Source organism: Equus caballus, chromosome 1, assembly GCF_041296265.1.
Source record: "Equus caballus isolate H_3958 breed thoroughbred chromosome 1, TB-T2T, whole genome shotgun sequence".
Taxonomy (NCBI): domain Eukaryota; kingdom Metazoa; phylum Chordata; class Mammalia; order Perissodactyla; family Equidae; genus Equus; species Equus caballus.
In genome coordinates this window covers 30,778,519-30,805,439 of record NC_091684.1, presented here as the reverse complement: position 1 = coordinate 30,805,439, position 26,921 = coordinate 30,778,519, and the positions used below count along the sequence as shown (strand labels likewise).

General features: G+C 41.3%; 3 protein-coding genes across 16 annotated transcripts in view; 2 read left to right on the top strand and 1 right to left on the bottom strand.

The window, feature by feature from the left end:
* ENTPD7 (ectonucleoside triphosphate diphosphohydrolase 7) overlaps positions 1-6,975 on the top strand; it is a 44,693-nt gene extending 37,718 nt beyond the window's left edge. For 2 of the 4 annotated variants that reach the window (XR_011421892.1, XR_011421893.1), the window contains exon 14: positions 120-2,605. Coding sequence is in view for 2 of the 4 variants with exons in the window: in XM_023641087.2 (XP_023496855.1) it covers positions 120-351 (232 nt within the window). In the remaining 2 variants the exon portion in view is untranslated. Of the gene's footprint in view, positions 1-119 lie in introns of all 4 variants that reach the window. The other 2 variants (XM_023641087.2, XM_023641095.2) reach the window with 1 other exon arrangement.
* On the bottom strand, positions 6,633-24,426 carry COX15 (cytochrome c oxidase assembly homolog COX15). 4 transcript variants are annotated; one of them, XM_005602306.4, is made up of 10 exons: positions 24,162-24,383; positions 21,375-21,565; positions 19,579-19,701; positions 19,106-19,292; positions 17,033-17,200; positions 15,714-15,764; positions 14,899-14,980; positions 12,698-12,852; positions 11,002-11,115; positions 6,633-9,966 (listed from the first exon to the last, which is right to left on the bottom strand). In XM_005602306.4, the coding sequence occupies exons 1-10, from the start codon at positions 24,249-24,251 to the stop codon at positions 9,835-9,837; spliced, it is 1,293 nt and encodes a 430-aa protein (XP_005602363.1). In that variant the 5' UTR covers positions 24,252-24,383; the 3' UTR covers positions 6,633-9,834. The 4 variants fall into 4 exon arrangements, with proteins under 4 accessions (XP_005602363.1, XP_014588642.1, XP_001500916.1 ...); XM_014733156.3 differs by having other exon boundaries at positions 11,002-11,087; XM_001500866.5 differs by lacking the exon at positions 15,714-15,764 and having other exon boundaries at positions 24,162-24,426.
* Positions 24,397-26,921, top strand: part of CUTC (cutC copper transporter) — a 57,977-nt gene continuing 55,452 nt past the window's right edge. For 5 of the 8 annotated variants that reach the window (XR_011421924.1, XR_011421926.1, XR_001378880.3 and 2 more), the window contains exon 1: positions 24,397-24,613. Coding sequence is in view for 2 of the 8 variants with exons in the window: in XM_014733157.3 (XP_014588643.1) it covers positions 24,553-24,613 (61 nt within the window). In the remaining 6 variants the exon portion in view is untranslated. The remainder of the gene's footprint in view (positions 24,614-26,921) is intronic. The other 3 variants (XR_011421929.1, XR_011421927.1, XM_070223097.1) reach the window with 1 other exon arrangement.

Genomic DNA, 26,921 nt, shown 5'->3' with positions numbered 1-26,921 from the left:
GATATCATAGCATGTTTATATGGATAGAATAATTAGGCTAACACCACTGGACCTTTTAAATTAGCATGAATGTTTCTCTCGGACACTAACATTCCTTTCCTCCTTCAAACTCTTCCTAGGGATCTACGGCAGGAAGGTGTCCGACAGGCCCACGGCAGCTGGTTCCGTCTCTCCTTTGTCTACAACCACTATCTCTTCTTCGCCTGCATTCTGGTGGTGCTACTGGCCATCATCCTGTACCTTTTGCGGCTACGCCGAATTCACCACCGACAAACTCGAGCCTCAGCACCACTGGACATGCTGTGGATCGAAGAGGTGGTGCCCATGATTGGGGAACAGGTGGGGCCATGAGGCTGGACAAGGACTAAAGAAGCTTCAGTACCCAGAGTCGCTGCTCATCGAATTCCACCACTTTCTTGTACTAGCCTCGGATGCTGCTTTGCCTGACCTTGTGGATATTTGGCCCTGGAATTTCTACTTTAATTTCTGCTTTAACTCCTTCTCAATATCCAGGTCCTCTTCTCTGAGAGGAGCTGTAATTTAGTCTGTGAAGAACTAAATAATGAGAGATTGGTGCTAACAAAGGGGACCAACCTCCGTCCAGTTGAAGCATGCTTCTTCTCCTTTATCTGAGAGGTCTGGTGTGTTCCTAGGATCTAGATTTTTCTCCCCTTGCTAAAGCATGAAGTTTGGCATCAGGCACCCTGGAAGCCTGGTTAAAACCAAACTTGCAGCATCTGATATAAAGCCGGAGACATTCTAGCAAGTGCAGCAGCCCCTTCTTTCTCTGTAACAGAGAGATCATTTATGTGGAGATCCACAGCCTTTGATAGGGATCCAAGATCTTTGCAGTTCATTGGAATAGATATGAATTTCAAGGCAACCAAAATAACACAGTTTCCTTGCTTACTTGACAAAGAAGCCATTATGAGTGTGGTTCAAGATGCCTGACAGTGTTGCTGATGTTAGTTTGTGATTGTAAGAGGTTACAATCCCTTCTAAGTGAATGGTCCATTGAAGATTCTGACAATACGTTATCTGATGTCTAGTATGACCAGGATAGAAAGTTTTTCCATGTCTGTGTGCCTCACAGGCTTTTTGGGCATTAATTTTCCTTTTTGAGCCTTAAGTGTGCTTGTAGGATGGAGAAACTGTGATGGGGCCTGGAGACCTGGATTTGTCTGGTTTCAGGTCGCTATCCTCTAGGCCTATTTTTATGAGCCCTTAGGCCATAACATTCAAAAAGAGTTCCTTTATTTCACTGCTAAGATCAGTATGTAGTTTGGGAAGGGATGTATTTGAGTTTTTTTTTAAGAATGGAAGAACAATATCCGGAGAGTGGGCAAAGGCAATAAAATCCAAGCTCTTATTGATTAATGTTTTCCTGAGAAATAGAAATTTTCTCAATTTGACTTGGAATGTCTGAAAAGAAACAAATTCTAAACTTTGGAATAAATAGATAAATCTGTCAATAAGCCACCTGGCAACTTTCAGAATGCTTGTTAAGAGATTGCTCAGTCACAAACAGCATTTCCATTAATGAGGAGAGAGGAAAAGCCATATAATTACGTTTTCCTTCACTACCCTTCAGAGCTTTGCTCCTCGTCTACAGTTAGCCTTTCAATTACATGAGGATTTCTTTTTCATCAACTCCTGCCTTTCTTAATGGAGTCTTCCTTATACTCTACCCTTTCCTATACGTAGCCTTGAATGTCCTGCCCAAGCGTATGCTCCCAGGGTTGAAGTAGCTTTCTCTTCTTTCGTGTCACCTTTGATTTCTAGAATTAGATGAGTAGAGAAAAAGGTTCCTGAATTTAAAGGAAAAAAAAGTGGAATTCTTAAAAAATAAATCTCATACTTGGAGTGGAAAGGAATGAAATGCTTCTCAAAAGAGAGAAAAAGAAATCAAGACCCTCCTAGAAATAAACTGAGATGAAAATAAGTATAGCGACCTTTGCTTGGTTGATCAAAATATAGCAAGTCTTGAATTGTTTTCAAATTAGATAAAAATGGACCTAGCAAAGAGTCTTACAGTTTTTCTTTGGAAATATTTTTTACTTTTCATTAGGGCTCATGTCACAGCAATTTCCTTTAGTTTTTAAGACTTCTAAATTGCCTTGATTTTCTTTGACTTCTTATTATCTTTGTGTCTCTGTGAGTGAGCCCTTGCCTTATGGATGCTGCTTATAAATAATGTCAAAGTGTGTTTTTGCTAGCCGCTGCTACTCAGGTAACTCTTTTCCCCTCACCTGGGTTTCCAAATACTATTTTTGGTTTTCTTGTGAGATCTAGTCAAAAGCTACCTGATTGGCTAACAGTGATCAGATTCATGTGCTCAAAATGAAGTTGAAGTGGGAAGGAGGTAGTGATTAGTCCAGTTTGAAAGCTCTTATTAGTCAAGTTATTCTTCATCCTGGTTATAACAGCTGCCATTTGTTAAGCACTTATTATGTACCAGACACTCTCTTAAAATTGCATGTATATTATTTAATCATTATGACAGCCTTTCAGATTGATGTTACTGTCGTCTTTTTATAGTCCAGAAACTCAGGATACCTACATTTATCACTTTTTCAATATAAATGTATTTCTTATTCTTAATTTATTTTAATTAGTCTTTGAGTTTTTGCTTAATATGTGTTATATCCTGTTTATTATTTTAATATTATCCAGGTTTGTCCTTATTACCATGTGTAAGATTTCTCAGAGTTCCAAGGTATAAAAATAGGAAGGAAAAATTTTTATCATACCCCTCAGAAAAACTGAATATGGTATTGGTTCCTGTGCTTCTTCCAATGCTCCCAATTAATAGATTTTAAATGAAATGTCATTAGCTAGAAACAGAAGCCATTTATTCCTTGCTGAGAGCCAATTACTTAAATATATTGCTTTCTCATAATGAAGTATTCTTTTTTTTTAGTTTTAATTTTTTTGGTGAGGAAGATTGGCCCTAAGCTAACATCTGTTGCCATTCTTCCTCTTTTTGCTTGAGGAAGATTGTCCCTGAGCTAGCATCTGTGCCAGTCTTCCTCTATTTTTTATGTGGGATGCTGCCACACCATGGCTTGATGAGTGGTGTGTAGGTCTATGCCTGGGATCCAAACCTGCGAACCCCAGGCTGCTGAAGCGGAGTGCGCAAACTTAACCACTACACCACAGGGCCAGTCCCAGAAATATTCTTGCTTATAGAATCAGATAGTCTAGCTTGCCCTTAACCCGTTTTTAGCCTCAGTTTTTAAAGATTTTTAAAGATTTCTATTTTCTATTTTCATTTCTGCATTTTGAGTGGTTTCCCTGTGAAAATAATTATAGTTTCATAAAATTCACATTCCACTGGTTCCTTTAATCTTACCAGCCAGTCTTCTTGATAACAGCACCAGTGAAATGGAACTGTTTCAGTACTTTCGTTATTAGTGAGACAGGTCACAAATGTCAAAGTCAGAGTCAGTGGCTTATAGGAGTGATGCTTTATTAGTCCTATGATGGCACAACCCACCACTTTTGTCGGAATTTTTGTCACTAGAACATAATGAAAATTATATAATACTCAATTATATGGCATTATGTTCACTTAAGTTGCAGTAAACTCTGAGCCAAATTATACCATCTTTCTCTCTGTACCTTAGCTCGATTTTTCTGGTCTAGGAAATTTTAATCACTTTCTACCAACCTTGTATTCATTCCTCTAATGTCATTCAAAGTATTCTGCCTCTCCCCTCGTCAGCCTAAGAGCTTCTTTTAATTTCAAAGGCCTTAGGCAGTGATTATCGAAATGTGGTTGAATGAAAGTCTGCCATGCGCTTGCGAAGCTAGTCTTTTTAGGCATTAACATTTATTATCACATCCATATTTACCTTTTTGAAATAAAATAACTTATTTCTCACCAGTGTTATCTAAATAGATGCCCCTCCCTATCACTCCTATTCTCATAGTTTCGTGTTTTGCTTTTTGTCAGGAATGAAAGACAATGGGTGGATTGATTTAGGGGAAAGAACACTGGACTTCACCAACAGCAGACTTGGATTCTAGTCCTGGCTTTGTCGTTAACCAGCTCTGGCATGCCAGACAAGTCACTTCCCTTGTCTGGTTCATTTCACATCTATAAAATGAGGTGGCCAGACAAGATCATCTGAGGCCAGTTCCAAAAGGAGACCCACTGGCCTAAGGAACTAAAGGCAGGAAAAAAGGTAGAAAAGTGATATAGTTTCAGGAAGATGATTTTGGCCTCTGGTTTAGAAAACCAGGCCGCCCTAAAGAGCCAGTGATCACCTCCTGCCTTATCCATAGTCCCTGACATTAAGGTTGATGGGAATGGAGTTTCTAACAGCAATCAATATACATAAATTTCAGAAGTTGAGATTTTTAAAGCTGGGATTTTAGAGGTCTTCTGGTTAATCCACTTGATTTTATGGATGATAAAATTGAGGCCCAGAGTGGTAATATGTGCAAAGTCACAGTGAGTGGCTTCCTGGGTCCAGGTTTCTCTGTTCTCTGTACCACAGACACACACGCCACTTTGACAGCTACAATGAAATGCTCAGAATCTTCCCACAAGATTGTGTATTTCAAGAGAATCTATTCTTTATAACACAGCTGGCTGCAACTAACCATGCCCGATCTTTATACCTGCTTCTGATATTCATTTGTGATTGCTTTGCTCACATTTAGGAATGAAATATGAAAGAAATACTTCATTAGAAATAGTACCAAGTTTTCACTGCATCTATTCTAGCTTCAGTATTTAGTATTTAAAAATTTTAGATATCTCTTTTAAACAACTTGCTTAATTTTGTACAAATTTCTTAACCACAGCATCCAAGCAATTCATATGATGCTTACAATCTAAATTATTTAAGGTATAAATGCCTGTTAAATCTACCTCATTATACTTAATGAGTATAATTGGTTGTAATTCTTGGGCAGTTCCCAGACTTCCTGACTGAACAGAGCGCTGTTTCTTTTTGCTGTCTTTAAACTTCTTTTCAGACTAATTCAGAACTAGTATCTAATTTCCCTTTTTGCTGTGGTGACATAACTTCAATTGGGATTAAGCAGTAAGGAAGAAGTAGCAGTGGATGTTTTAAATGCTCCCATACTAGTCTCTCAGGTGATACTAGTTTGAGTCTGGCTGCTTTCAGTCCTGCCACCGGGGCCATATCCTTCTGTCAAACGTGAGGATTTTCTTGGTGTTACAAAAAATATTTTTTAAAAAACGAGGACTTTTTTTATATCCTAATAGGCTTCCCTTGTATTATTACACGTGTTTCCCTTTTGCCCTAATATTTCATTATTTCTTAGTTTGTCAGTACTGTTATTAGGGGGACAGAGGAGGAATAATGCATCCATTGGTCAGTTTGTTTCTCTGAAAGTCTGAGCAATAAGGAGATCCTTTTATTTGTAAAACTGAATCATTACTCATACTATAAGGGCTTTCTACTTTTAAAATGTATTCAATCATTGCTTGCCATTTTTTATAAAAACCAAAGTTGAAAAAATTTCTGAATCACAGGATGTTTATAGCCACACATGCAAGATTTCAGGCAAACATGAAGACCTGTCTGCTCCTGACCTCCTTTTTAAGTAGAGCGGCCACTCGTATACCCTTGGGCAGCCCACCACTTCCTTCCCCACCACCACCCCACTTCTCCAGTGTAAGGTAGCTGATACTTTCCTAAGCAGCCCCTCCTACAGAGCCTTGCCAGAGTTTGGCCTGTTAAGACTGCGGGTGATGGAGGCTCTGCCCCTTATTAGCTTCATAGAAGGCTTTCTCTGCGAGCAAAGATTCCAAATACTTTGATTTCTGCCATTATGTTGTGTTCGAAATTGTCATTCCACAATTGCCCTTTAGTTGAAGCCCTGAAGTACAGACCTTGTCTCCTCCATCATTTCTGCCTTGAGCGATGGTCTCTACTGTGTGTTGAAAGGTATCATTTTATTATGATCCACAACTAGAGACTCCCTTCTTGGTTAAAATAAACCAAAGGCTGCCTGTAATGTATCACTTTCAGGAGTTGCTAAGATTATGTTTTTCTAGGGGCTGCCCTGGTGGCACAGCGGTTAAGTTCGCACATTCCACATCTCGGCGGCCCGGGGTTCGCTGGTTCAGATCCTGGGTGTGGACATGGCATGGCATGGCAAGCCATGCTGTAGCAGGCGTCCCACGTATAAAGTAGAGGAAGATGGGCATGGATGTTAGCTCAGGGCCAGTCTTCCTCAGCAAAAAGAGGAGGATTGGCAGTAGTTAGCTCAGGGCTAATCTTCCTTAAAAAAACAAAGATTATGTTTTTCTTATGCTTCACATTAAATAATTTTGCTGAACAGTCCTTAAAATTCTCACTGATAAATACTGTTAAATCAGTGAACATTGAACAAAATGTGCAATGCATACTAGAGAGGGGATGTATTCCCCCATATGCAGGGACATGGGTATATATATGTGTTACATATCCCAATATATAACCCACCATTCATTCCAGGACTGGAAGGATGGCTGCAGATAAACTGGTTATCCTAATATAATGATCATCAGACTTGGTCTTTGCAACCAGCATCACTTTAGGCAGTAGCTAATCGTTACCCCTGCCACAGTGGACAGCATTTGTCAGTGTAAGTCAAAGACAAAAACTTCTGGGTTAAGAAAGCCAGGTATTTTAATTTCCCTTGATGTTTTAAAAACAACTGACAGAATTGTTGAAAGACCTTTGAAAATATTAAGGCAAACTAATTTTCCAGGTATGTGATGAATTATTTTGAAAGAGGTGGCTGGGACATCAACCTGTAATCATTCATTTTCCATTCATTCATGCAACATTTGGTATGTGGCTGGTGCTGGGAATAATGCAAACATAAAAATAATTCAGATAATCTCCATTCACCAGAAGCTTGTGGATAGGCATAATACAGTTATATAGCTAAATGTAACCAGATGTTTTTCCAAACTTATTATCTTTAATAAAAGAAAAATGAAGTAAAACATCTGAAACTTATTTTATTCATCTGTTGCTACTTTGTTGGCCAGAACTGTAGAAACATTAGCATATAATTCTTTGGTTGGACTGAACTGCCCTCTGCTGACTCAGTGATTAACTAAGGACAACCTTAGTTTGGGGATCAGGAGATGATGGTACAACGACCCGCCCCAGTGACTGCAGTACCCTCTTTCAAGAATTCTATCTGCAAGAGCTGATAACCTGTTACCATACTAACAGGATCAACACAGCGGATTAAATGAGAGAGGGTGGCCTGGAAATTCCGAGGGAATGGGAATAAGCTGGTCAAAATTTTCTAAGGTAACTAGGCTATCAGGGCCTAGGCCAAGGGTTCCTAAACTTGTCTGCACATAGGACTCACCTGGGGAATTTAAAAATACAGCTATTACTGCTTCCAGAGATTGTGATTTAATTGGTCTTGGGTGAGGTTTGGGCTTAGGATTTTTAAAGATTCTAATCTTGCAGCTGGGAATCACCTAGCAACAGCATAAGCCCCAGGGTCCAGGACTTTAAAAACCAAAGACACCTGTCTACTTCTGTTTTTCTAAGAACCACTTGAGAATGGTACACTGTAGGTCACACTGAAACTCAGAGAATATTGGAGTTGAAAGGGAACTGAGATCATCTAGTCCAGAGATTGTAAATGGGCAAACCTTAGGTCATTTATGGCTCCCAGATGTGTTCAGCCTGCATAATCTTCTAAAAAACTTAAAATTAGTTGCCAACACTTGAGAGCTTTCACATACAAATCTAGATGTTTGGCTTCTTTAAAAAATCAGAGTTGACAACCCTGGACCTGCAGAGCAGCAACAGGCCAGAGCTCAGCAGCAGTTTAGCCCCTAAGCTGGGGCACCTGCACTCCAGTGTGCCACTGTCTCCACCAGCCTGATCCTAATGAGCAACTGATTTGGTCCAACTTACACTTAACTTCTACAAAACCGAAAACTAGCTTTCGGCAACTTTCACCCATTGCTCCCAGGCCTGCAGCACAAAGGAAGCTCATTCCTTCTGCATGAGAGGGCTTCAGCTTCTCAAGGACAGGAATCTTGCTCTCTCTCCAAATGTTCTCCTCCAGCGAAATATCCCTGTGATATGGGTCCTGGACTCCTCACCATCTTGGTCGCCTCTCCTGGATGCATACTTTGTGTCAGTGTACTCCTTAAATTTGGTACCCAGAGTGAAATGCCAGCACTGGCACTGAGGTATTCTGACTATGGCTGTGACAATTCTATTAATAAAATCTGAAACACCATTAATTTTTATTAGTGTCATTACATTGGTTGTTCGAGTCTGTGGCCAACTGAAATCCCTAAGTCTTTTTTATATGAAATGACATGAAGCCAGGTTTCTCCACCCCAAATTTATACAACCTATTTACTTCAAATGAGGATGTTACATTTATAATCTGTTTAATTCCATCTTTATGGTGTCACTCGGGAACTGTTTTGAGTTGTGACCGTCATCTATTATATTAGCAACGTTGAGTTGTTCCATCCTCAAATCCGATCTTTCTGATGGCTTCATCCAAATTACTGATTTAAAATAAAATTAAGTTGAATAAGACAAAGCCCTGTGAAATATCAAAAGACCAAAATCATATCAACTCATTAATCTACCATTTGTTTAAATATCTGAATAGACGTCCATGTACTACACCAGCAAGGCCATATTTTTCTTATCCACAAGGCTGTTAGGAAACCCTTTCAGGAAGTGATTTATACGATCTTTTCCATTCACCTGACCTAGTGATGCAACAGCACTATCAAAAGAGAAACTACGTTAGTGCTTGATGCATCCAAGTGGGTTACTGGTGATTATGTCCTTTCTAAGTACTTACAAACTGGTTTGCTGCCATATAGACATTAAGCTTGTCAAAATCTACCCTTTCCCCATTTTTGAAAATCAGGATTCTGGAAGACATAGCTATTTCTTGCTGAAGGCTATCTGGCTACTTTAGGGTATGCCAATCATTCCCTTTGAATCTTCACCTGATGGAAGTGAAGTTGAGATCATAAAGAATTTCCACTTGGGCAGAATTCAGGACTCAGGAGGTCAAGGAGACAGACATCATGTACGTACAACCAACATTAAGAAACCGAAGGGCGGCCCTGTGGCCGAGTGGTTAAGTTCGTGCACTTTGCTTCGGCGGCCCAGGGTTTCACGAGTTTGGATCCTGGGCACAGACTTAGCACCATTCATCAAGCCATGCTGAGCTGGCGTCCCACATAGCACAGCCAAAAGGACCTACAACTAGAATATACAATTATGTACTGGGGGGTTTTGGGGAGAAGAAAAAAAAAAAAGAAACCCGAGACACAGCCTATTAAGGAGCAGCAAATGGCAGACATTTCTTTCTCTACATTAAACTTGATTTTCAACCTGAAAAGTAACAAATTTATAAAGGAACCTTGAGCATAACTATATTGACATTCTTCTTTTTCTGCTGAGCAAGATTTGCCCTGAGCTAACATCTGTTGCCAATCTTCCTCTGTTTTTTTTTTGCTTGAGGAAAATTAGCCCCAATCCAACATCTGTGCCAATCTTCCTATACTTTATATGTGGGTCACCACCACAGCATGGCCAACAAGTGGTGTAGGTCTGTGCCTGGGATCCACACTTGTGAACCCAGGCCACCAAACTCAACCACTACGCCATGGGCCAGTCCCACCATATTGACATTCTTGATCCAGCGACTGTCTCAGAAACAAGCAAAGAATTTTAAGTAACTCGACAAATTTGGAAACCACTTGGTATGCCAAGGTCATCCTCTTAGAAAAGCCAAGTTCTTGTACTCTGATGAGCTCTCAAAAGCAGTTTCAGTCCTAGAAAGGTGATCCTCTGAGAATTACTTTGGAACTCTCCGGAGTTCGTTCATGAGCCAAAGGGCAACAGTGAGAAGAGCCAGGGAGCCTGACTGGTGAGTGGCAGCCAGAGGAGTTGGCACGTACATCAGCAGAGTGCTAATGCCCAAGCCGGCCTGTTACAAAGGAAAGAGAGAGTAAGCAAAGTAGGAACCACAAATTCAGAGCTGAAATGACTGGGCATCAATAAACGATACATAAACCTCCACCTTCTCCCATCAGAATATTAAAAAAATATACATTTTTAATTTCACAAGTAAATATACTTACAACAAAAATTCAAACAAACAAAAATAAACCTAAAACTCCCCTTAATTCCCCTAAACCCAGTTCCCCTCCCCAAAGACAGCTACTGTTACCAGTTTCTACACGTTTGTACTTTTGTATACATGTTTATAGAGGAACATACAGTTTTGTGCTTTTAAAAAATACACTGTTTTGTCATTTGCTTTTTTTCACTTAACAATATGCATCTTGAGATCTTACTATTTTAAACTGCTGTACAGTATTCCACAGTAGGATACCACAGGCTGGTGTGGTTTTTCTTCTTCTCCTCAAAGCTCCCTGGTACACAGTTGTATATTCTAGTTGTGAGTGCCTCTGGTTGTGCTATATCACTGGTTTAACTATTGAAGTTGTTTCCAATTTTTCACTACCACAGCAATTCTACCATGAATTTCCTCATACAAAGTTCTTTGTGCACTAGAATATCTCTAGGGCAGGCACTAATAGGTCAATTTGCTTAACCAAAGGATTACACATTTAACATTTTAAAAGATGTTGCCAAATTGCTCTCTGAAAAAAGCTATACCAACTCACGCTCTCACCAAGAATATATGAAGGTATCCGTTTTCCTAGACCCATACCAATACCTGATCATCTTTTTTTCCCCCATTTTTTTCTAATCTGACCAGCACAAAACAGCACACATTGTTTTAATTTGCTCTTCTCTGATCATGAGTGAGGCTAAACAGCTTTTCCTATTCATCATTCCTCTTGTGAGAATTGTGTATTGATACCCTTGACTTAATTTCTGGTTATTAATTTTTTAGTTTATTATAAATATTGAAAATATTTTCTCCTAGCCTGTCACCTTTCTTTTTTAACTTTGTTTTGAGGACACCTTCAGACTAAAAAGAAGTGGTTTATACCTGTGTGTATGCCAAAGCTAGCAGAGTCGCTGCTGCCACCTTGGTCCTTCGAGGAAGGGGAATTCTCCGGGAGAGGAAGTAGAGTGCTGTAACGGCAGTAACGGAAGTGATTCCCTGCAGGGAGGAAAGAGCCTCATCAAGCGCCAGGGAGAAACGTCCCACCTCCTGGTTTCTGCTCACCTTACACGTATCTCTTCCAGAACCACCGAGTAACCACTACGCACTCTCCTATCCCAGGCACAGAGAACCACCTGCAGTTCCGCCTCTGCTTGCTCCTCCTCAGTCTCTTCCACGCTCCCCGTCTGCTTGCCACTTAAACCTCACTGTCTTCCGCAGCTCCAGCTACAGTTTCTCCATGTATCACTTTATAAACACTAACTCTCTCCCCATGATCTTATTCACCTTCCAAAGTGGGTATCCCCCAGGTGTGGTCTTCACTTTTTAAATCATTCTTTGCATCCTTATCACTAATTTTATCTCTACTCTAATCCTGTATGTTTAAAGCAGCACATGAGGGTTATTATTGTGACTCCAGGACATGCGGTTATTATTTTCCTGGGCTGTGAGTAGAGAAGGTGGTGGTACTGATAGCTAATGCTAAAAAATGATCTAAAGTTCTATTTTCATTCCCACCCCTTCAGAACTAGGGTGTGGGACTGGCAATAGCGTCTCCTTCCCCCTTCCATGATGTCAAGCCGAGTGTTTTTCTACCACATTTCTACATCTGTCTCATTTCTTTCTTTTCAGAGCTGTCCATGATGACAGTTTCAACCAGACTTTATTTATTCCAAAATGATGTGTGGGGGTGGGGACTGAGCCCACATAAGGTAACTTGCCCACGCCCAGCACTCCCTTTGGATACCTGAGTCCTCTGGACCTCTCTCTTTGGATGTACAACTATCATCTCACAGTCAACATACCTCAGTCTGATGACATCCTCCATCTCTAGCTCAGCACTCATTCCAATAGTCCTATTTCTGTTGATTGTGTTTTAAGCATGCCACAGAAGCTTTCTGGTCTCCTTTGATCTTTCTTCACCTTTATTCCTACAGCCAATCTTCTATTCCTTACAACCTCTCTCAGATTCACCACTCTTCTCAAGCCCCACTCGCTCCATGAAGCCTGGATCCCCATCACTCTCAGCTGCAGTGCTGCAAGAGCACTATTGCCCACTGGTCTCCTTGCTGCTGCTCTTCCCTGCGCCGATTTATCATGCTCAGGTTACCAAGCCAATCTTAACACGACCCAAAGCAGGCCTTTAATAATCATTAGCTTAAATGAAACGAACACTATTTATGATGCTCTTGGCTCCTTCGGTTCTGGTTCAGATTTGATAGCTATGTGTGTGGCAACCACTGTCTTTGCACGCTCTTCTCTATTCAGCTTCATTTATGCTAACATGATTCTGCTATGTGTGTGCAGGATTGAGGAAGGTTATCATTTGTCAGATAGTAAAAGGTACAATTGAACTTTAAGAAGCTGACAGTATCCTGAAAGCCAGAATTTGGTAGGAGGGGTTGTGGGTAATTAGGACAAAAACATCACATCTGAGAGCTGGTACTAAATTTCTTCTAAAAAGAAAAGGAAATCTCATTCCCACTCTACCCTCTCAGTGCTGCCTTCAGGGCATCAGACACCCCAAAGCCTGAGAGAGGCTCCCTGGGCTTAGTAGCCAGTTAACACCAGCCAGACTTACCAGAATCCGGTGATCAAACTGCACCATGGTGGGATTCTCAAAAACATTCCTCAGGATGGGGGAGAATGTAAAGAGATCCTCTGGGATCCAAGATTCTCCCATCTTGGGAAAGGAGTTGTAAACAAGCCCAGCATCCAGTCCTGCCACAAAGGCCCCTGTATCCAAGGTAAATGGCATTTATTAAAATGAGAGAAAGAAGAAACCAAATACTAGTTCTGACACAGAAAAGGTTTATTATCCCAGAGTTAGATAAAAGAGAGAAAAATTAAAAAAAAGATTTAGTAAGGGTTCTCAAAAAGGGACTATACATCACAAACACCATGAGAACTTTAAAAAAAACAAAAACAGCGCTGGCCCGGTGGCGCAGCAGTTAAGTGCGCACGTTCTGCCTTGGCGGCCCGGGGTTCACTGGTTTGGATCCTGGGTGCGGACATGGCACCAGTTGGCAAAAGCCATGCTGTGGCAGGCGTCCCATGTATAAAGTAGAGGAAGATGGGCGCAGATGTTAGCTCAGGGGCAGCCCTCCTCAGCAAAAAGAGGAGGATTGGCAGTAGTTAGCTCAGGGCTAATCTTCCTCAAAACAAAACAAAAAAAACAAAAACAACTGCATCCTCACCTGCTCCAACCCCAAGATTCTGGCATGCTTCCCCTAAAGGAGCGGAACAGAAACTCTAGAGAGAGGCATATTAGTTTGGAATAATTCCCTTAGTGATTCTGATGCCCTCCTTATCCCCCACAGAGAACTACTGATCTGTTCTGGACATGCTCTTTCCTCAGAAATCTGCATAATTTACTCCTTCACTTCCTCAGGTCTCCACTGAAATGTCACCTCATCAAAGAGATCTCCTCAATGATCCTATATAAGATGGTACTCCTCCAGCTCCCTCTATCCCCTTATCCTGCTTTATTTTTCTTCATAGCACTGAACACCATCTGACATATTATATTTTATTATCTGTCTTCCCCAAGTGCTCAAAAAATGTTTAGGGGCTGGCCCAACAGCATAGTGGTTAAGTCTGTGTACTCTGCTTTGGCAGCCCGGGGTTCAGGGATTCGGATCCCAGGCATGGACCTACACACCACTCGTCAAGCCATACTGTTGTGGTGCCCCACATACAAAACAGAGGAAGACTGGCACAGATGTTAGCTCAGGGGCAATCTTCCTCACAAAAAAAAAAAAAAAAAATTTGTTGAATGAACACAGAAATGAAAAAAAAACTTATAAACTAAATCCTGGATAAACACATAAAGAGGGTATTCATAAATTAATGATGACTGATCCATTATTTATGATGAAAGAAGATTCAGGGATGTTTAGATCACATTCCTTATTTTTCTAAATGCTATTTATAAAGTCAAAATTCATGCTCTTCCACCAAAAAAGGGGGAGGAGTTGGATGGATCACTGGTTTGATGGTTTTATTTTAAGCAGTGCTGTCCAGTAGAACTTTCTGTGATGATGGAAATGTTCTATAACTGCCATCCAATATAAGAGCTTAGCCACATGTGGCTACTGAGCACTTGAAATGTCGCTGGTGTGACTGAGGAACTAAATTTTAAATTTTATTTAATTTTAATTAATTAAAGTTTAAATAGTCACATGAGGCTGGTGATTATTGTATTGGATAGTGCAGTTCTACAGTGAGACAGACAGAGGTAGAGGTGTGATTTAAAGAATGAAAAGACCTGGGTTGGTCTCTTTGCAACAATGAATTCCCCACCTTACACTATTTTTGAGGGCAGGCTTTTTGTCCGACCCACCTTGGTGTAACGTAATAATAACGTTTATATAAAAATAACAGCTAACACTTATATAGCTTTTGGTATACGCCAGGTACTGTTCCAAGCACTTCACATATCTTACTCATACTATTATCATCATCCCCATTTCACAGATGAAGTCATTGAGGCCCAGAGAGGTTACACAGCTTGTCCAAGGTCATACAGTTCATAGGTGGTGAAGACAGGATTTGAAGTGAGGCAATCTGGATCCAGGTAAATGCTCAATATTTTTGTTCAACTGACTGGAAAGCAGGATTTTTGGAAGGGAGGAAGGAATAGAAAACAGAGTGAAGATGGTGGGTATGAGAGAGGAAGATGTGAAAGGAAAATAATATGATGCAAGAAGGGCAAAACATAAGCAAGAGATCCCACCTGAGAGTGGGATGAAAACAGGCCACCTGTGATGAGAAGAGGCCCACCTGAGAGAGCCGTAAGGAACACTAGGCCTGCTGTTCCATGAGCGAATCGTCTCAACCACAGGAGCTGACGGGTTTCAGGCAACTAAATAAGGAAGGAAAATCATCAGATAAACCGTACTGCAGAACTACGAGAGGCCGCAAAGATCTCTAAGGCCAAACCCAAGTGACCATCTTAAGTCAGATCTTCTCGGACCCTTGGACTAGGTTAAATACTCCAAGCAGACAGTCTGTTCTAACATTGCATCATATTTTACTAAATTTATATATTTACTATCTGTCCTCCCTGCTATCCTGTAAGTTTTGTGAAGGCAGGAACCACCATCTGTCTTGGTATGACAGTAATCCTAGCCCAGTGCTTGGCACGTAGGAACTCAGTACGAATCTGCTCAATAACTGAATGATTTGCATTGTTCAGGGGAAAAATGCTTCACTGTGGTTGAAATGATATGGCTGAAGATATAGGACTGGATTTTCATGTTGTGTGTGACATTTAGTGCTTAACAAATATAGTCAGAATTAAATTGCATAAACTGCCTAGAGTGGGGATTCTTGCATTTAGTGTTTTTGGTAAAGTCAAATCTTTTTTTTAATTTTTACTAGAACCAACTTCTGATACTAATCAGTGAATCAACAAATATTTATTAAGAATTTTATAAACAGGTAATCATAAAGATACAAAGGAGTTAAGTCAGAGTGCTGCCCTCAAACAGTTTACAATCTAGTATGTGAAGAGTTAGGTATCATTACTAAGATACCGTACAGTATATCAGCGCTGTCCAACAGAACTTTCTGTGATGATGGAAATGTTCTATTACCTGTACTGCCCAATATGTGGCTAACAAGGACTTGAAACGAGGCGAGAGCAACTGAAAATTAAATAAAAAGTTAATTTTACTTAAAGTAAATAACGGTTTGTTTAAATAAAGTTAATTCTATTTCATTTTAAGTAATTAAAATTTAAATAGCCACATGTAGCTAGTAGCTACTGTGTTAGACAGCATAGGACTATATGTTTGACTATCATCTCAAATCCTTTCTGTAATTAGGGGAATAGAAATAAATAAAAAGAGAAAAACAATTAATTGATAATTAAAAAGTCATTGGTAACCTTTCAGAGTACCAATTCAGTGGAGTGTGTTTAGGAGTGTGTGGTATTAAGTATGGGGGTGAACGTGTAGGTGCGTATGTACAGGGATGGGTGGGAAGCCAGATGAGAAGAACTGAAAAGAAAGAAGGCATTGTCAGGAAGTACAGCTACAGATGTAAGCAATTCATTTAGAAGTTTGGCTTTGAAAGTCAGAAAAACAAGAATTATTCAGATGTAGACTGTCTACTATACCAATGTGTCAATTCCATCTGGCTTTCCTGCGGGGAGGACTGCCAGGTCAACCACTCCCATCCTTAGTGGGATCCAGGCTACTGGTTCCAAGTCCCTACTGGATGATTCTACTTCAAAGTCCTACTGTCATCTCAAACTTTACTCCATGAGATTATCCAGGCCAATCATGACTTTAATACGTAAAATAATACTCATTTTTTAAAAAACTAGATAAATTACTATTTTCCTTCAATCAGCATACAGAGAAAATACTTTCAGGCAAGATCACCAAGGTTTATTATATTGTTAGATCTGATGAATGGCAGATCCCCATCTAAAGAACAAACAACCCAACGAGGCTCTTGTACACCACCAAAGGTCCAGAAATAGCTCTCATGCTGGCTTTCCTCACCTCGCCATCCGCCCTCCCTCTGGGAGTCAGAAGTAAAGTGGTTGGGATAGCTCTTGTTGTTGGTACTCTTCCCCACTTTTCCTAAAATTCATGTTTTCACCTTTCCCAATAGGCAACACTGACAAAATATTCTGGCTCCTATCCTACTAATTCTTCTTTGAATGAGTTGCTCCAGCTCAAAAGAATAATTGCAAATTTTACTCTATAGTCTCAAAGCTAACCCAAAATTTAAAGTTCAATGTTTCTCTAAACTTTCATTATATCTAGCTTCTGGTAAATTGGTAAATGTTACTAAGGGAAAGTGTGCATTTTGACTTATAACTTCCCATTAGAACCAGAATTTCCATTTCTCTGCCTCTATCAGCATTTGTGCAGATGTGGTAACAACATAGACTGACTTTTACCTTGTGCTGAGGGAGCAGCAGTGAGAGTGAGGTCCACAAGCTGGCGCAGTAAAGAACAAGGGCTGACCCCAGGTGGGCAGCAAGGCGGTACTGACTGACCCGAGGGATGTCATGGGAGTCTGGTTTTTCTTCTAATCCACTTTTCACCATATACCATCCCAACAGACCCTAGAACCAAATAGAGAAGAGGCAAATAAAATAAGGTTGAAACTGTCTATTCAACTTTAATCTCTGAGAACCTGTGCTATCAATGATCGGGGATACTCCCTACATGGCCCCTCCTTTCCATACCCTCTCCGATTCCCAGTATCCCAGGAATGAGGGCCTATCCACATTTCCACATATAGCATCGCAAATACTTAACCACTGTTTAGACTAACATTTTATTGACGTATAAGCCAAATATAAAAAGTGCAAAAAAGCATATCTGTGGGCAAAACCTTGCAAATACTTGATATAATTTAACATTATGTAAGACAGTAAAACATAAAAAGAGTTGTTTCTATTAAAACTAGATTGAATGCTTTGGAAAAGCTTGACAAAGATAATTGCTTAAACACAATTACTGTCAAGTTAGCTGGGAAGAGACATAAAACTTTTGGTGGAGAAGTCATAAAAAGCTGGAAGGCTTTGCAGGCAGAATGCTTTGTTCCCACTCCCCTTTAAAGAAAATGAAACGAAGTTAATAGTTTATGCGGGTGCAAGAGATCTGACGCTGAACGCCAATTGGAGGACTCAAAGAACAGGCCTTAGCTCTGTTAAAAAAAGGTAATGAAAGTACATGTTTCAGTCTGAAAGATTAAGTATGTGTTATTATTCTATGATTCTCTGCTGTAACTGACTTTTTTGACTTTTTCAACTAACCAAACTGTCAGTTCCAATCATATCATATCAGGTAATAGCCTTTTCAACCCCACCATCCCAAGGCGGTAGAATCATGTCAAAGAGGTGAGATTCTGCCACCTCTTCTAAATACATACTTCTCTGGAAATCTTTCTGGGCAATTCTTTCCCCCTTCACCATTACCCTGGATCAAATTATCTTGATTTCATCGGCATAGGACATTGGAAGATGGAGGAGGATACAGTGTGATTTGCCAGCCCTCACCTTCTTCCTCCCATAACCCTATCAGCCATCTTCAAATTTTAGTGGTTTTTTCCCCCCATTCTAAAACAAACTTTCATTTTGTTTCACTTCCCCTCCCCTAGTTTCCATTAGACTTTTATTAATGTCTAACTCTTAACTATTTCTATTGTCTCTATTTCATCTCTTCCATCTTCCTCCTTAATTCCTTCTAAATGGTTCATATTCTTACCATTTCTGAATTAACCAATTCACTTCCTCCTGATGAAATTGTGGTATTTCTTTGATGCTCTGATACTCTCCCTTAGGGCCTGTATACCCTGACCCAAATACTCATATGTGTCTTCTCTAGTAATCCTTTTCTTGGCTGTCAGTCTCACCTAACCCCTTAACTCTAGGAGTCATTCAAAGCTCTTTTCCTTAAGAGGAGTTAAACTTATGTGGTTTTAATCACCATTTATACTTGAATATCTCTCAGCTACATCTGTCTTCTAAGATCCTTCATCCCACAAAATGTTTCTCTCTTTTGCAGTTTTCCTATTTGCTTTGGTCGCCATTCTAGCACAGAGATCCCACTTCCCCATGGAGCAAGCCAGTTAGAAAAAGGGAGGAGATGAGAACCAGGAGGAGAGCCCTGATGGGAAAGAAACTCTAATTCTTGTGACACAAAAATATATTTATTGAGTACTTACTGATTCCAGGCATTAAACTAAGTACTTTATAGGCATGATCTCATTTACTACACACACAAACCAAATGGTAGGCCCTATTATTATGCCTGTTTTCAGGTAAAGGAAACACAGCCTACAGAGATTAGACAACTCGCCCTACTAAATGGCAGAGGCAGGCCTTGAAGCCAGGCCTGTGACACTAAAACCCATGCTCTTACCCACTCTGTTATACGGCTTCAAAGATTATTTCCTTAAAAAACAATGCCAACTAGGAAGCTCCTGGGAGCATCTCTGGTTTCCCCAACTTGAATAATCTCACCTGGAAGCAGACTAAACCACAGAGGGCAAGAACACGTCCTTTCATGGCGCGGCTGAGCCAGCCCTTTCTCCAAAAGTAGGCAGCAGGCAGGATGTATACGAGGCCTACAAGACGACCCCACATTCGGTGGGAGTACTCCATGTACCAGATGAACTTGAATTCTGCCAATGTCATATCATGATTCAAGCTGGGTGAAAAGGGAAGTCAAAAAAGAAGAGGAAACATCCATCTGATTTTTATTTCCCAGTGGAATGCAGGAACATTCTCAGTCTTAAAGCTTGATAGGTCTGCCCTCTTCCTCATCAGTGACCTCAGGGTTGCTTTGGAAGTGGGGGTTTAAGAGTAGGGAGCTCACTAAATATAACTGAGCTGATATTAAGAAATAATAGAATCTAATCATTCTGAAATGTTTAAATAAGCAAAAGACTGAGTGGGCCTAATGGGATGTTTACCTGATTTTCTACAGCACTTACATTTTAAATTCTGGAAATTGCTGGTATTTTTGGAATTCTGCTTCCCATTCCTCTTGGTTTGTAGGTGGCTTCATCTCCTTTATTAAATGCCAATCTACCATCGAGAGGCCAGACTCTGTCAACCTTAGGATAGGAAAGAAATTTGAGTGTGTGTGTACACGCACAGGCAAGTGTGCACATGAGCGCACAATGCTGATCATAAAGGTTTACAGCACCAAGTGGATCTGAACTCAGCCCCTCTAAAGGCAGACACATTATTTCATTGTTTCCTCTTTTGACATCTTCTTCTCTTCTTAGTGCTTAGAATTTTGTCAGAAACAGCAGCCATCAGGTATAATTTTCTTTACCCCCTTATTCTCTCAATCCTCTCATTAAATTCTTCCTACTTCTTTCTTTTATTAGCATTCCTTGACAGGCAATCAACCCTTAGACCAAAGAAATTTGCCCTAAATGCATAACCAACATTATTTACACAGAGAAGAGAAATTTGTTATAGGTATAAAATGGTTTAGGTTCTTGAGTGAATTTAAAGACGACAAAACTCAAATTTGTTGCAGTTTCTCATAACAGCCTATATAATGCATAAGTTATTTTGAAATAAGGGCACAGGGAATGTGGAGAGAATGTGAGGAACACATACTTTATTAAAACAGGAAGGACTTTCACCAAAAGGAGTTAGAGTTCCTAAACTAAAAGGCTGATTTTAGGCCTGATGCAGGAAATGTATAAGATGAGCCTGGAACATCTTATTATCCAGAAAGCAACGAATCAAAGGTCCTGTCAAAAAGACCCTGGAACCAATTTGAAGAGGTTCCCACTGACTAAAGATGGGACAATTTGAGCAAATCATCCTCATTGCCATGGACGGAAACATATCAAATATGGTTAAACCTATGAGCTCATGATGATACTTAAAAACTCAAACCCTTTATTGGCTACCTTTGGAAGATGGCTGGGAATCAATTTATTATTTTGAAAAATTGGTAAATAAAGGGAAAGAATCAAGTATTTATCCTGCCTTTCAAACTGTACCTTAGGAATAACCAATTTTTTGATGAGGGAAAGTTTCTTTTTAGAGTTGAGGTAATAAAATATCACAATTTTGCAACTCTAAAGAAATAATGGATCTATGCAATGATCATCAATGGCTGTTGATCTAACAGACACCAGATATTTATGAATGTATAATCACCTCTGAAGTATTTTGCTCCTCTGCCCCCACCCTCAATCTGATCAAGCCATTACCAGATTACAGAAAACACAGGGGACAATGGGACATGTTAAACATCATCACAAGTGTGCAATTAGCAAAACCCAGACTGTGGGAAACTCCATGGATAAATGACTCGGGTTTCTTCAACAAAAAACTGCCAATGGTGGTGAGGGGGTGGAGGGAGGAGTACAATCTAAATCTATAAACTCTCTTTATAGGTTTAAATAGATCTGAGAGGTACACGAACCAATTGTGATGTATGGAACTTATTTGGGTTTAATTCAAACAAACTGTACAAAAATTTTTGAGACAAATTTGAACTCTGATTGTAGGCGGAAAATATACACAAACAATGCACGGCTAACAGTTAAGACCTAAACGAGTTCTTGTGAAGGGCTCCTACTAATAAAACCCTAAACTATTCTACGGCAGGGTAAGCCGTCAAACACGTTCCCTCTCTAGGCCGGTTTCTGCATGTGAAAAACGAGGGAGCTAGATGATTCCTAGGGTCCCTTCCCCCTCAGTCATCCTGTGCCTCTACTCATGACCCAAATAGCTAACCCACTATGAGCAAATTACTCACCTAGTTACTCCACCAAGAATAACTGCTCCAGCCACTGTTCCACTGCAGACCAGGAGCCATCGGCCCACCACCCGCTCAGCAGCCTTTGAGGGAAGGGACACTGTACCCCTTCCGGCTTGCAAGGCTACTTCAGAGACGGTGCTGTATTGACCTGGCCTCAAGGGACGGCTGATCCCACAGCTGCAACCACACTAAGGATCAAGACAGACAAATTACAACTGGAGAAATAGGGAAAGACTTCCCTCTACTGCTACTCACACTCAATCCCACTCTGTCTGGAGTCAAGTCCCCTGAGTGGCCACATCTCACTGCCCTGGTAAATCATCATCTCTTAACTGGATTACTGCAACCACCTCCCAACTGGTTTTCCTGCCTCTACACTTGGCCTTACTCCAAGCCATCCCCACACTACAAAAACCTTCTGGTCTCTGCATACTTCCCCCAGACTTAACTCTACACCTAGATATGGATTATTTTCTTTCTCTGGTGGGTCTTTAAACATGATTTCCGATGGGGACACTACTTGTCCCCTGATTGACAATACTTACTGCAGACCTCAGCTTAGATGTCATTTCCTTTGAGAAATGTTCCCAGATATTCCCAGGCCTGCAACAGGTCACTCTCACAGCACTGTGTACCTCCCCTATCACAGTGCTTAACACACTGCAATGTACCTTCAGGTTCACTTGTCTCTATCTCCCACTAAGCTCTGAGCTGGGGGACAGCAGTGTCTCATCTGGTCAGTCTAGCTCTTTCCCTCCTGCTACTTTTGTTTCAAACAGTTCCCTGACATAACAAGACCTTAATAAAGACTTGACAAATGAATTACAGGTGAATAAACTGTGCCTGCCTCCAGGGAAGGAGCCTTTTGGTACAGTAGTCTTTTGGTACAGTACAGTTTCACTTTCAGCAGTTTCAGCTACCCACAGTCTACCATAGTCCAAAAACATTAAATGGAAAATTCCAGAAATAAACAATTCATTAAGTTTTAAATTGCAAGCCACTCTGAGCAACATTATGAAATCTTGCTTGGCCCACTCCATCCTGCCTGAGATGTGGGTCACCCCTTTGTCCAAGGATCCATGCTGCATATGGTACCCATCTGTTAGTCACTTAGGAGCTGTCTTGGTTATCAGATTGACTATCGAGGTATTGCAGTGCTTGTGTTCAAGTAACTCTTATTTTACTTAATAATGGCCCCAAAGCTCAAGAGTAATGATGCTGGCAATTCGGATGTGCCAAAGAGAAGCTGTCAAATGCTTCCTCTAAGTGAAAAGGTGAAAGTTCTCAACTTAATAAGGAAAAAAATCATATGCTGAGGTTCCTAAGATCCACGGTAACTTTTCTTACAGTATATTGTTACAATTAGTTGTTGTTAATCTCTTACTGTGCCCAATGTATAAATTAAACTTTATCATAGGTATGTACATATAGGAAAAAACATAGTACAGATCCTCCTTGACTTACAATGGAGTTACGTCCAGATAAACCAATAGTAACCTGAAAATATAATAAGGCAAAAATGCATTTAAGGGCCAGCCCTGGTGGCCTAGTGGTTAAGTTTGGTGTATTCCACTTTGGCAGCCTGGGTTTGGTTCCAGGCGCAGACTTACACCACATCTGTCAGTGGCTATGCTATGGTGGCAGCTCACACACCAAAAGAGGAAGACTGGCAGCGGGTGTTAGCTCAAGGCGAATCTTCCTCAGTAAAAAAGGGAAAAAGAAATGCATTTAATACACCTAACCTACCAAACATCACAGCTTAGCCTAGCCTACCCCAAACATGCTGAGAACACTTCCATTAGCCTAAAGTTGGGCAAAAGCATCTAACACAAAGCCTATTTTATAATAAAGTATTGGAAAATCTCACATAACTTATTGAATACTATATTGAGAGTGAAAAAACAGAAGTGTTATTGGTACAGAATGGTTGTAACTGTATTGGTTGTTTATGCCTGGCTGACTGGGAGTTGTGGCTTGTTACCACTGCCCAGCATTACACGAGAGTATCATACTGCATATTGCTAGCCCACAAAAATACCAAAATTAAAAATTAGAAGTACGGTTTCTACTGAATGCATATTGCTTTCAAACCACGGCAAAGTCGAAAAAGTCTTAAGTGAATCATCATACATCGGGAACTGTCTGTACATATAGGGTTCAGAACTATTCCCGGTTTCAGGCATCCACTGGGGATCTTGGAACATATCCCTTGAGGATAAAGGGGGACTTATCTTTCGCTTCCCAGTTCCTAACACACAATAATCCCTCGATAATTATTAGTCAAGGGATAGTCAAGGGAATACACGCCCTCTTCCTACTCTGAGAGTCCAAAGAACCATTTTTGGTTTCCTGCTTCTAATTAACTTTAGACAACTAAGCCTCAATTTCCTTCTTTGTAGAATGGAGTTACAGCCCCTAACCTGACTACCTGTAGGCTCTTAGCAAAAATCAAATATATGGGTAAAAATTACTGAGCTTTTACTATGTGCTAAGCGCTCGATGTACATTAAATTATCTAATCCGCACAACTTTATGAAGTAAGCATTGCTGTTATCCCCATTTTACAGATGGGGAAATTGAGACACAGAAAGATTAACTCGGCTAATATCACACAGCTAGTAAGTAGTAGGTGCGGACTTGAACTCTGGGGCTCTGGGCACAAGGAAACGCGTTGTGAACTCTAAGGAGCTACGGAAACGTGATATGAGGTTATCTGTTCTCTTTTTCCATGCCCTTTCACCCCATGCCCGCTTACGAGACTCAGAGCCCGCTGCGATGCGGTACCTGTGCTCTAGGCGCCGCCCTAGGAACCAGGAGCCGGAGACACGGGCTCCCCATCAAGGCCTTCAGGGGCGGAGAGAGTAATCGCTGCATACTGAGGACAGCGCACGGCCGCCGCCTCCACGCTCCAGCGGTCTGATGTCTCTTCTCTCCGCCACCGAAGAGAGAAGCACTTCCGGGTTACGCTGCGGGAGCCCCTCCTGCTCAGACGCCAGCGGCGAACAGTGACTGCGCCTGCGCTAGCGACTCGGCTTTCGCGGGGGCTGCTGGGGCGTGGACATCGGGGACGCGCAGGGGCGCGAGCGGCTAGGAGGACGCGCTTCTTTGGTCGCGCGCGCCGCAACCCGGGCCCTGAGTGGAACCCGAAGACGCACGAGGGAGGACCGGGTCGAGCATGAAGAGGCAGGGGGCCTCCTCCGAGCGGAAACGGGCGCGGATGCCGTCCGGGAAGGCCGGTGCGGAAGGGGGCGGGGAGGGGGCGCTCGGCCCAGTTCGCTCTGAGGGGCGGGCCTGCGAGGGTTCTGACCGGTGGATTAGTGGCGAGTTCCTCGGACTAGTTTCCCCGGCTGCTCACAGCCCGCTGCGCGGCACCTTCTCTTAGTCCGGCTTGAAACGTGTGGAGACGGGGCCCTGAGAAGGGCGTGTAGCGAGAGCGGCCGGGCTCCGGAGCCCGATGCGTGGGTTCGAATCCTGGCGCCACCGCGTACCGTCGTGCGGCCGTGTTCCAGTTGAACTCTCAGCCTCACGTTTCCCATCACCGCGCCAGGAGCCGGTGCCCCCTCACGGCGCGCTGCGGCAGTCGAGCGCGGAGCGCAGTGCCCAGCCTGTGGTGACCGCTCGGGATCCTTTAGCAGCTAAGGCGGGGGCGGGGCTTGTCCCCAAAACCAGCCAGCTACCGAACGGCAGAGCCTGTGGCTGCCGCAAGTCCCGAGTTCTTCCTGCCACGCCAGGGTAGGATGGGAATTTGGCACATCCTTCCTCCGTGAGCTCTTGGTTCCTCCCAGCCGGGGGTCCTCAAACTTTTTGATGTCAGGACCCCTTTACTCTTCTAAAAATTGAGAACCTCAAAGACCTTTTATTTATACAGGTTAAATCTGTCAATGTTGACCGTATTAGAAATTCAAACAAATTTTAAAAATGTTTATTAATTAACTCGAAAATAACCATAATAAACCCATTACGTGTTAACACAAATAACATTTTTTATTGAAAAATAACTACTTTCCTAACCGGAAAAAAAAAATAGAAGAGTGCCAGTGTTTTGTATTTTTGCAGATGTCTTTACTATCTGGCATACTGGAATTCCCATACGTGGATTCTCACACGTGCTCCCGCATTCAATCTGACGTGTCAGGTAGCCTCCGGAAAACTCCACTTGTGAGAGAACCAGAGTGAAAAAAGGCAGATAAAGTCTTAGTATTATTTTGAAAGTAGTTTTCGCTGCACAGAGTCTGAAAGAGTCTTAGAAGCCCCCAGAGATGACTGGGCTACCACACTTTGAGAACTGCTGCTCCAAACAAGTGTCTTCTTTAATCCCTGCAAATAACATTTTTTAGGACAACTGCCTTACTCAGCCTCCTGTGTAGCTTTTTGTGTACATCCCCTCCCTCTCTTGGCCAAAGTCGTTTTTTATGTGAGGCAAATGGTACCCCTGCAGCATTGTCCGGTTAGATAGATCTGGCAGCTGAGGTGGGTGGCTGTGGGAAAACTCATGGAATTAATGCAGTGCTGTTGATGAAGAGCACAGAGCCGCACTTCACTCTTTCACAGTTTGAGACTGATGCCCTTCTTTTAAATTAATGAGGCAGTTGCAATTTGATGTTAGCAGATGATAGATTTTTTAATTTTCAAATTAAATGCTTTTTAAAAACATCATAAAAGCAATATTGAGTAGAAAAAGACCGAGCAATATAGACAATTAAAAAGAAGAAAGTAAAAATTCCAAATCCCACCACCTAATAGTAACCATTATTAGTATGTGGTGAACATTTTTCCAGCTATTATTATGTGAAAATGCGTTCAGTATTCGTAATTTTTAAAAAATTATGTGCTTAGCTTAGAGGGAAAAAACTCAAAACTCTGTTTTCATTCACACTTTTTAGTGTACATACATGAATTTTTGTGAATTTGTAGTTATTCAACCTTCAGTAAATCTTTGTGTGACTCTTGTGTTCCATGGTTGACATTGTGCTTGCTGTGGGTAATCATAAAGATTTCTCGCATAAAGACCTTACTTAGGAACTTTAGGTCAAGTAAGAGTGATGAGACACCTATCTACATAAATAATGAGAGAGGAAATAATTAGTGTTTAAAGAGATACAATTAGAGTTTTAAAGAGGAACATATAACTTACGAAGAGTTATATGAGTTCAAAAAAGGGAGATACAGTTTCCCTCTTTGGGAGAAAGGAAATGTCATGAAAATGTGATTTTTACATGAGCCTTGGAAGATTTTAGCATTCAAAGATGGAGCTGGAAGGACTTTTTTTTTTTTTAAAGATTGGCACCTGAGCTAACATCTGTTGCCAATCTTTTTTTTCCTTCTTTTTCTCCCCAAAGCCCCCCAGTACATAGTTGTATATTCTAGTTGTAGATCCTTCTGGTTATGCTGTGTGGGACACCGCTTCAGCATGGCTTGATGAGCAGTGCTAGGTCTGTGCCCAGGATCCAAACCGGCAAAACCCTGGGCCGCCGGAGCATGCAAACTTAACTACTTGGCCACAGGGCTGGCCCCTGGAAGGCCTTTGTGGATTGAGTAGATGTC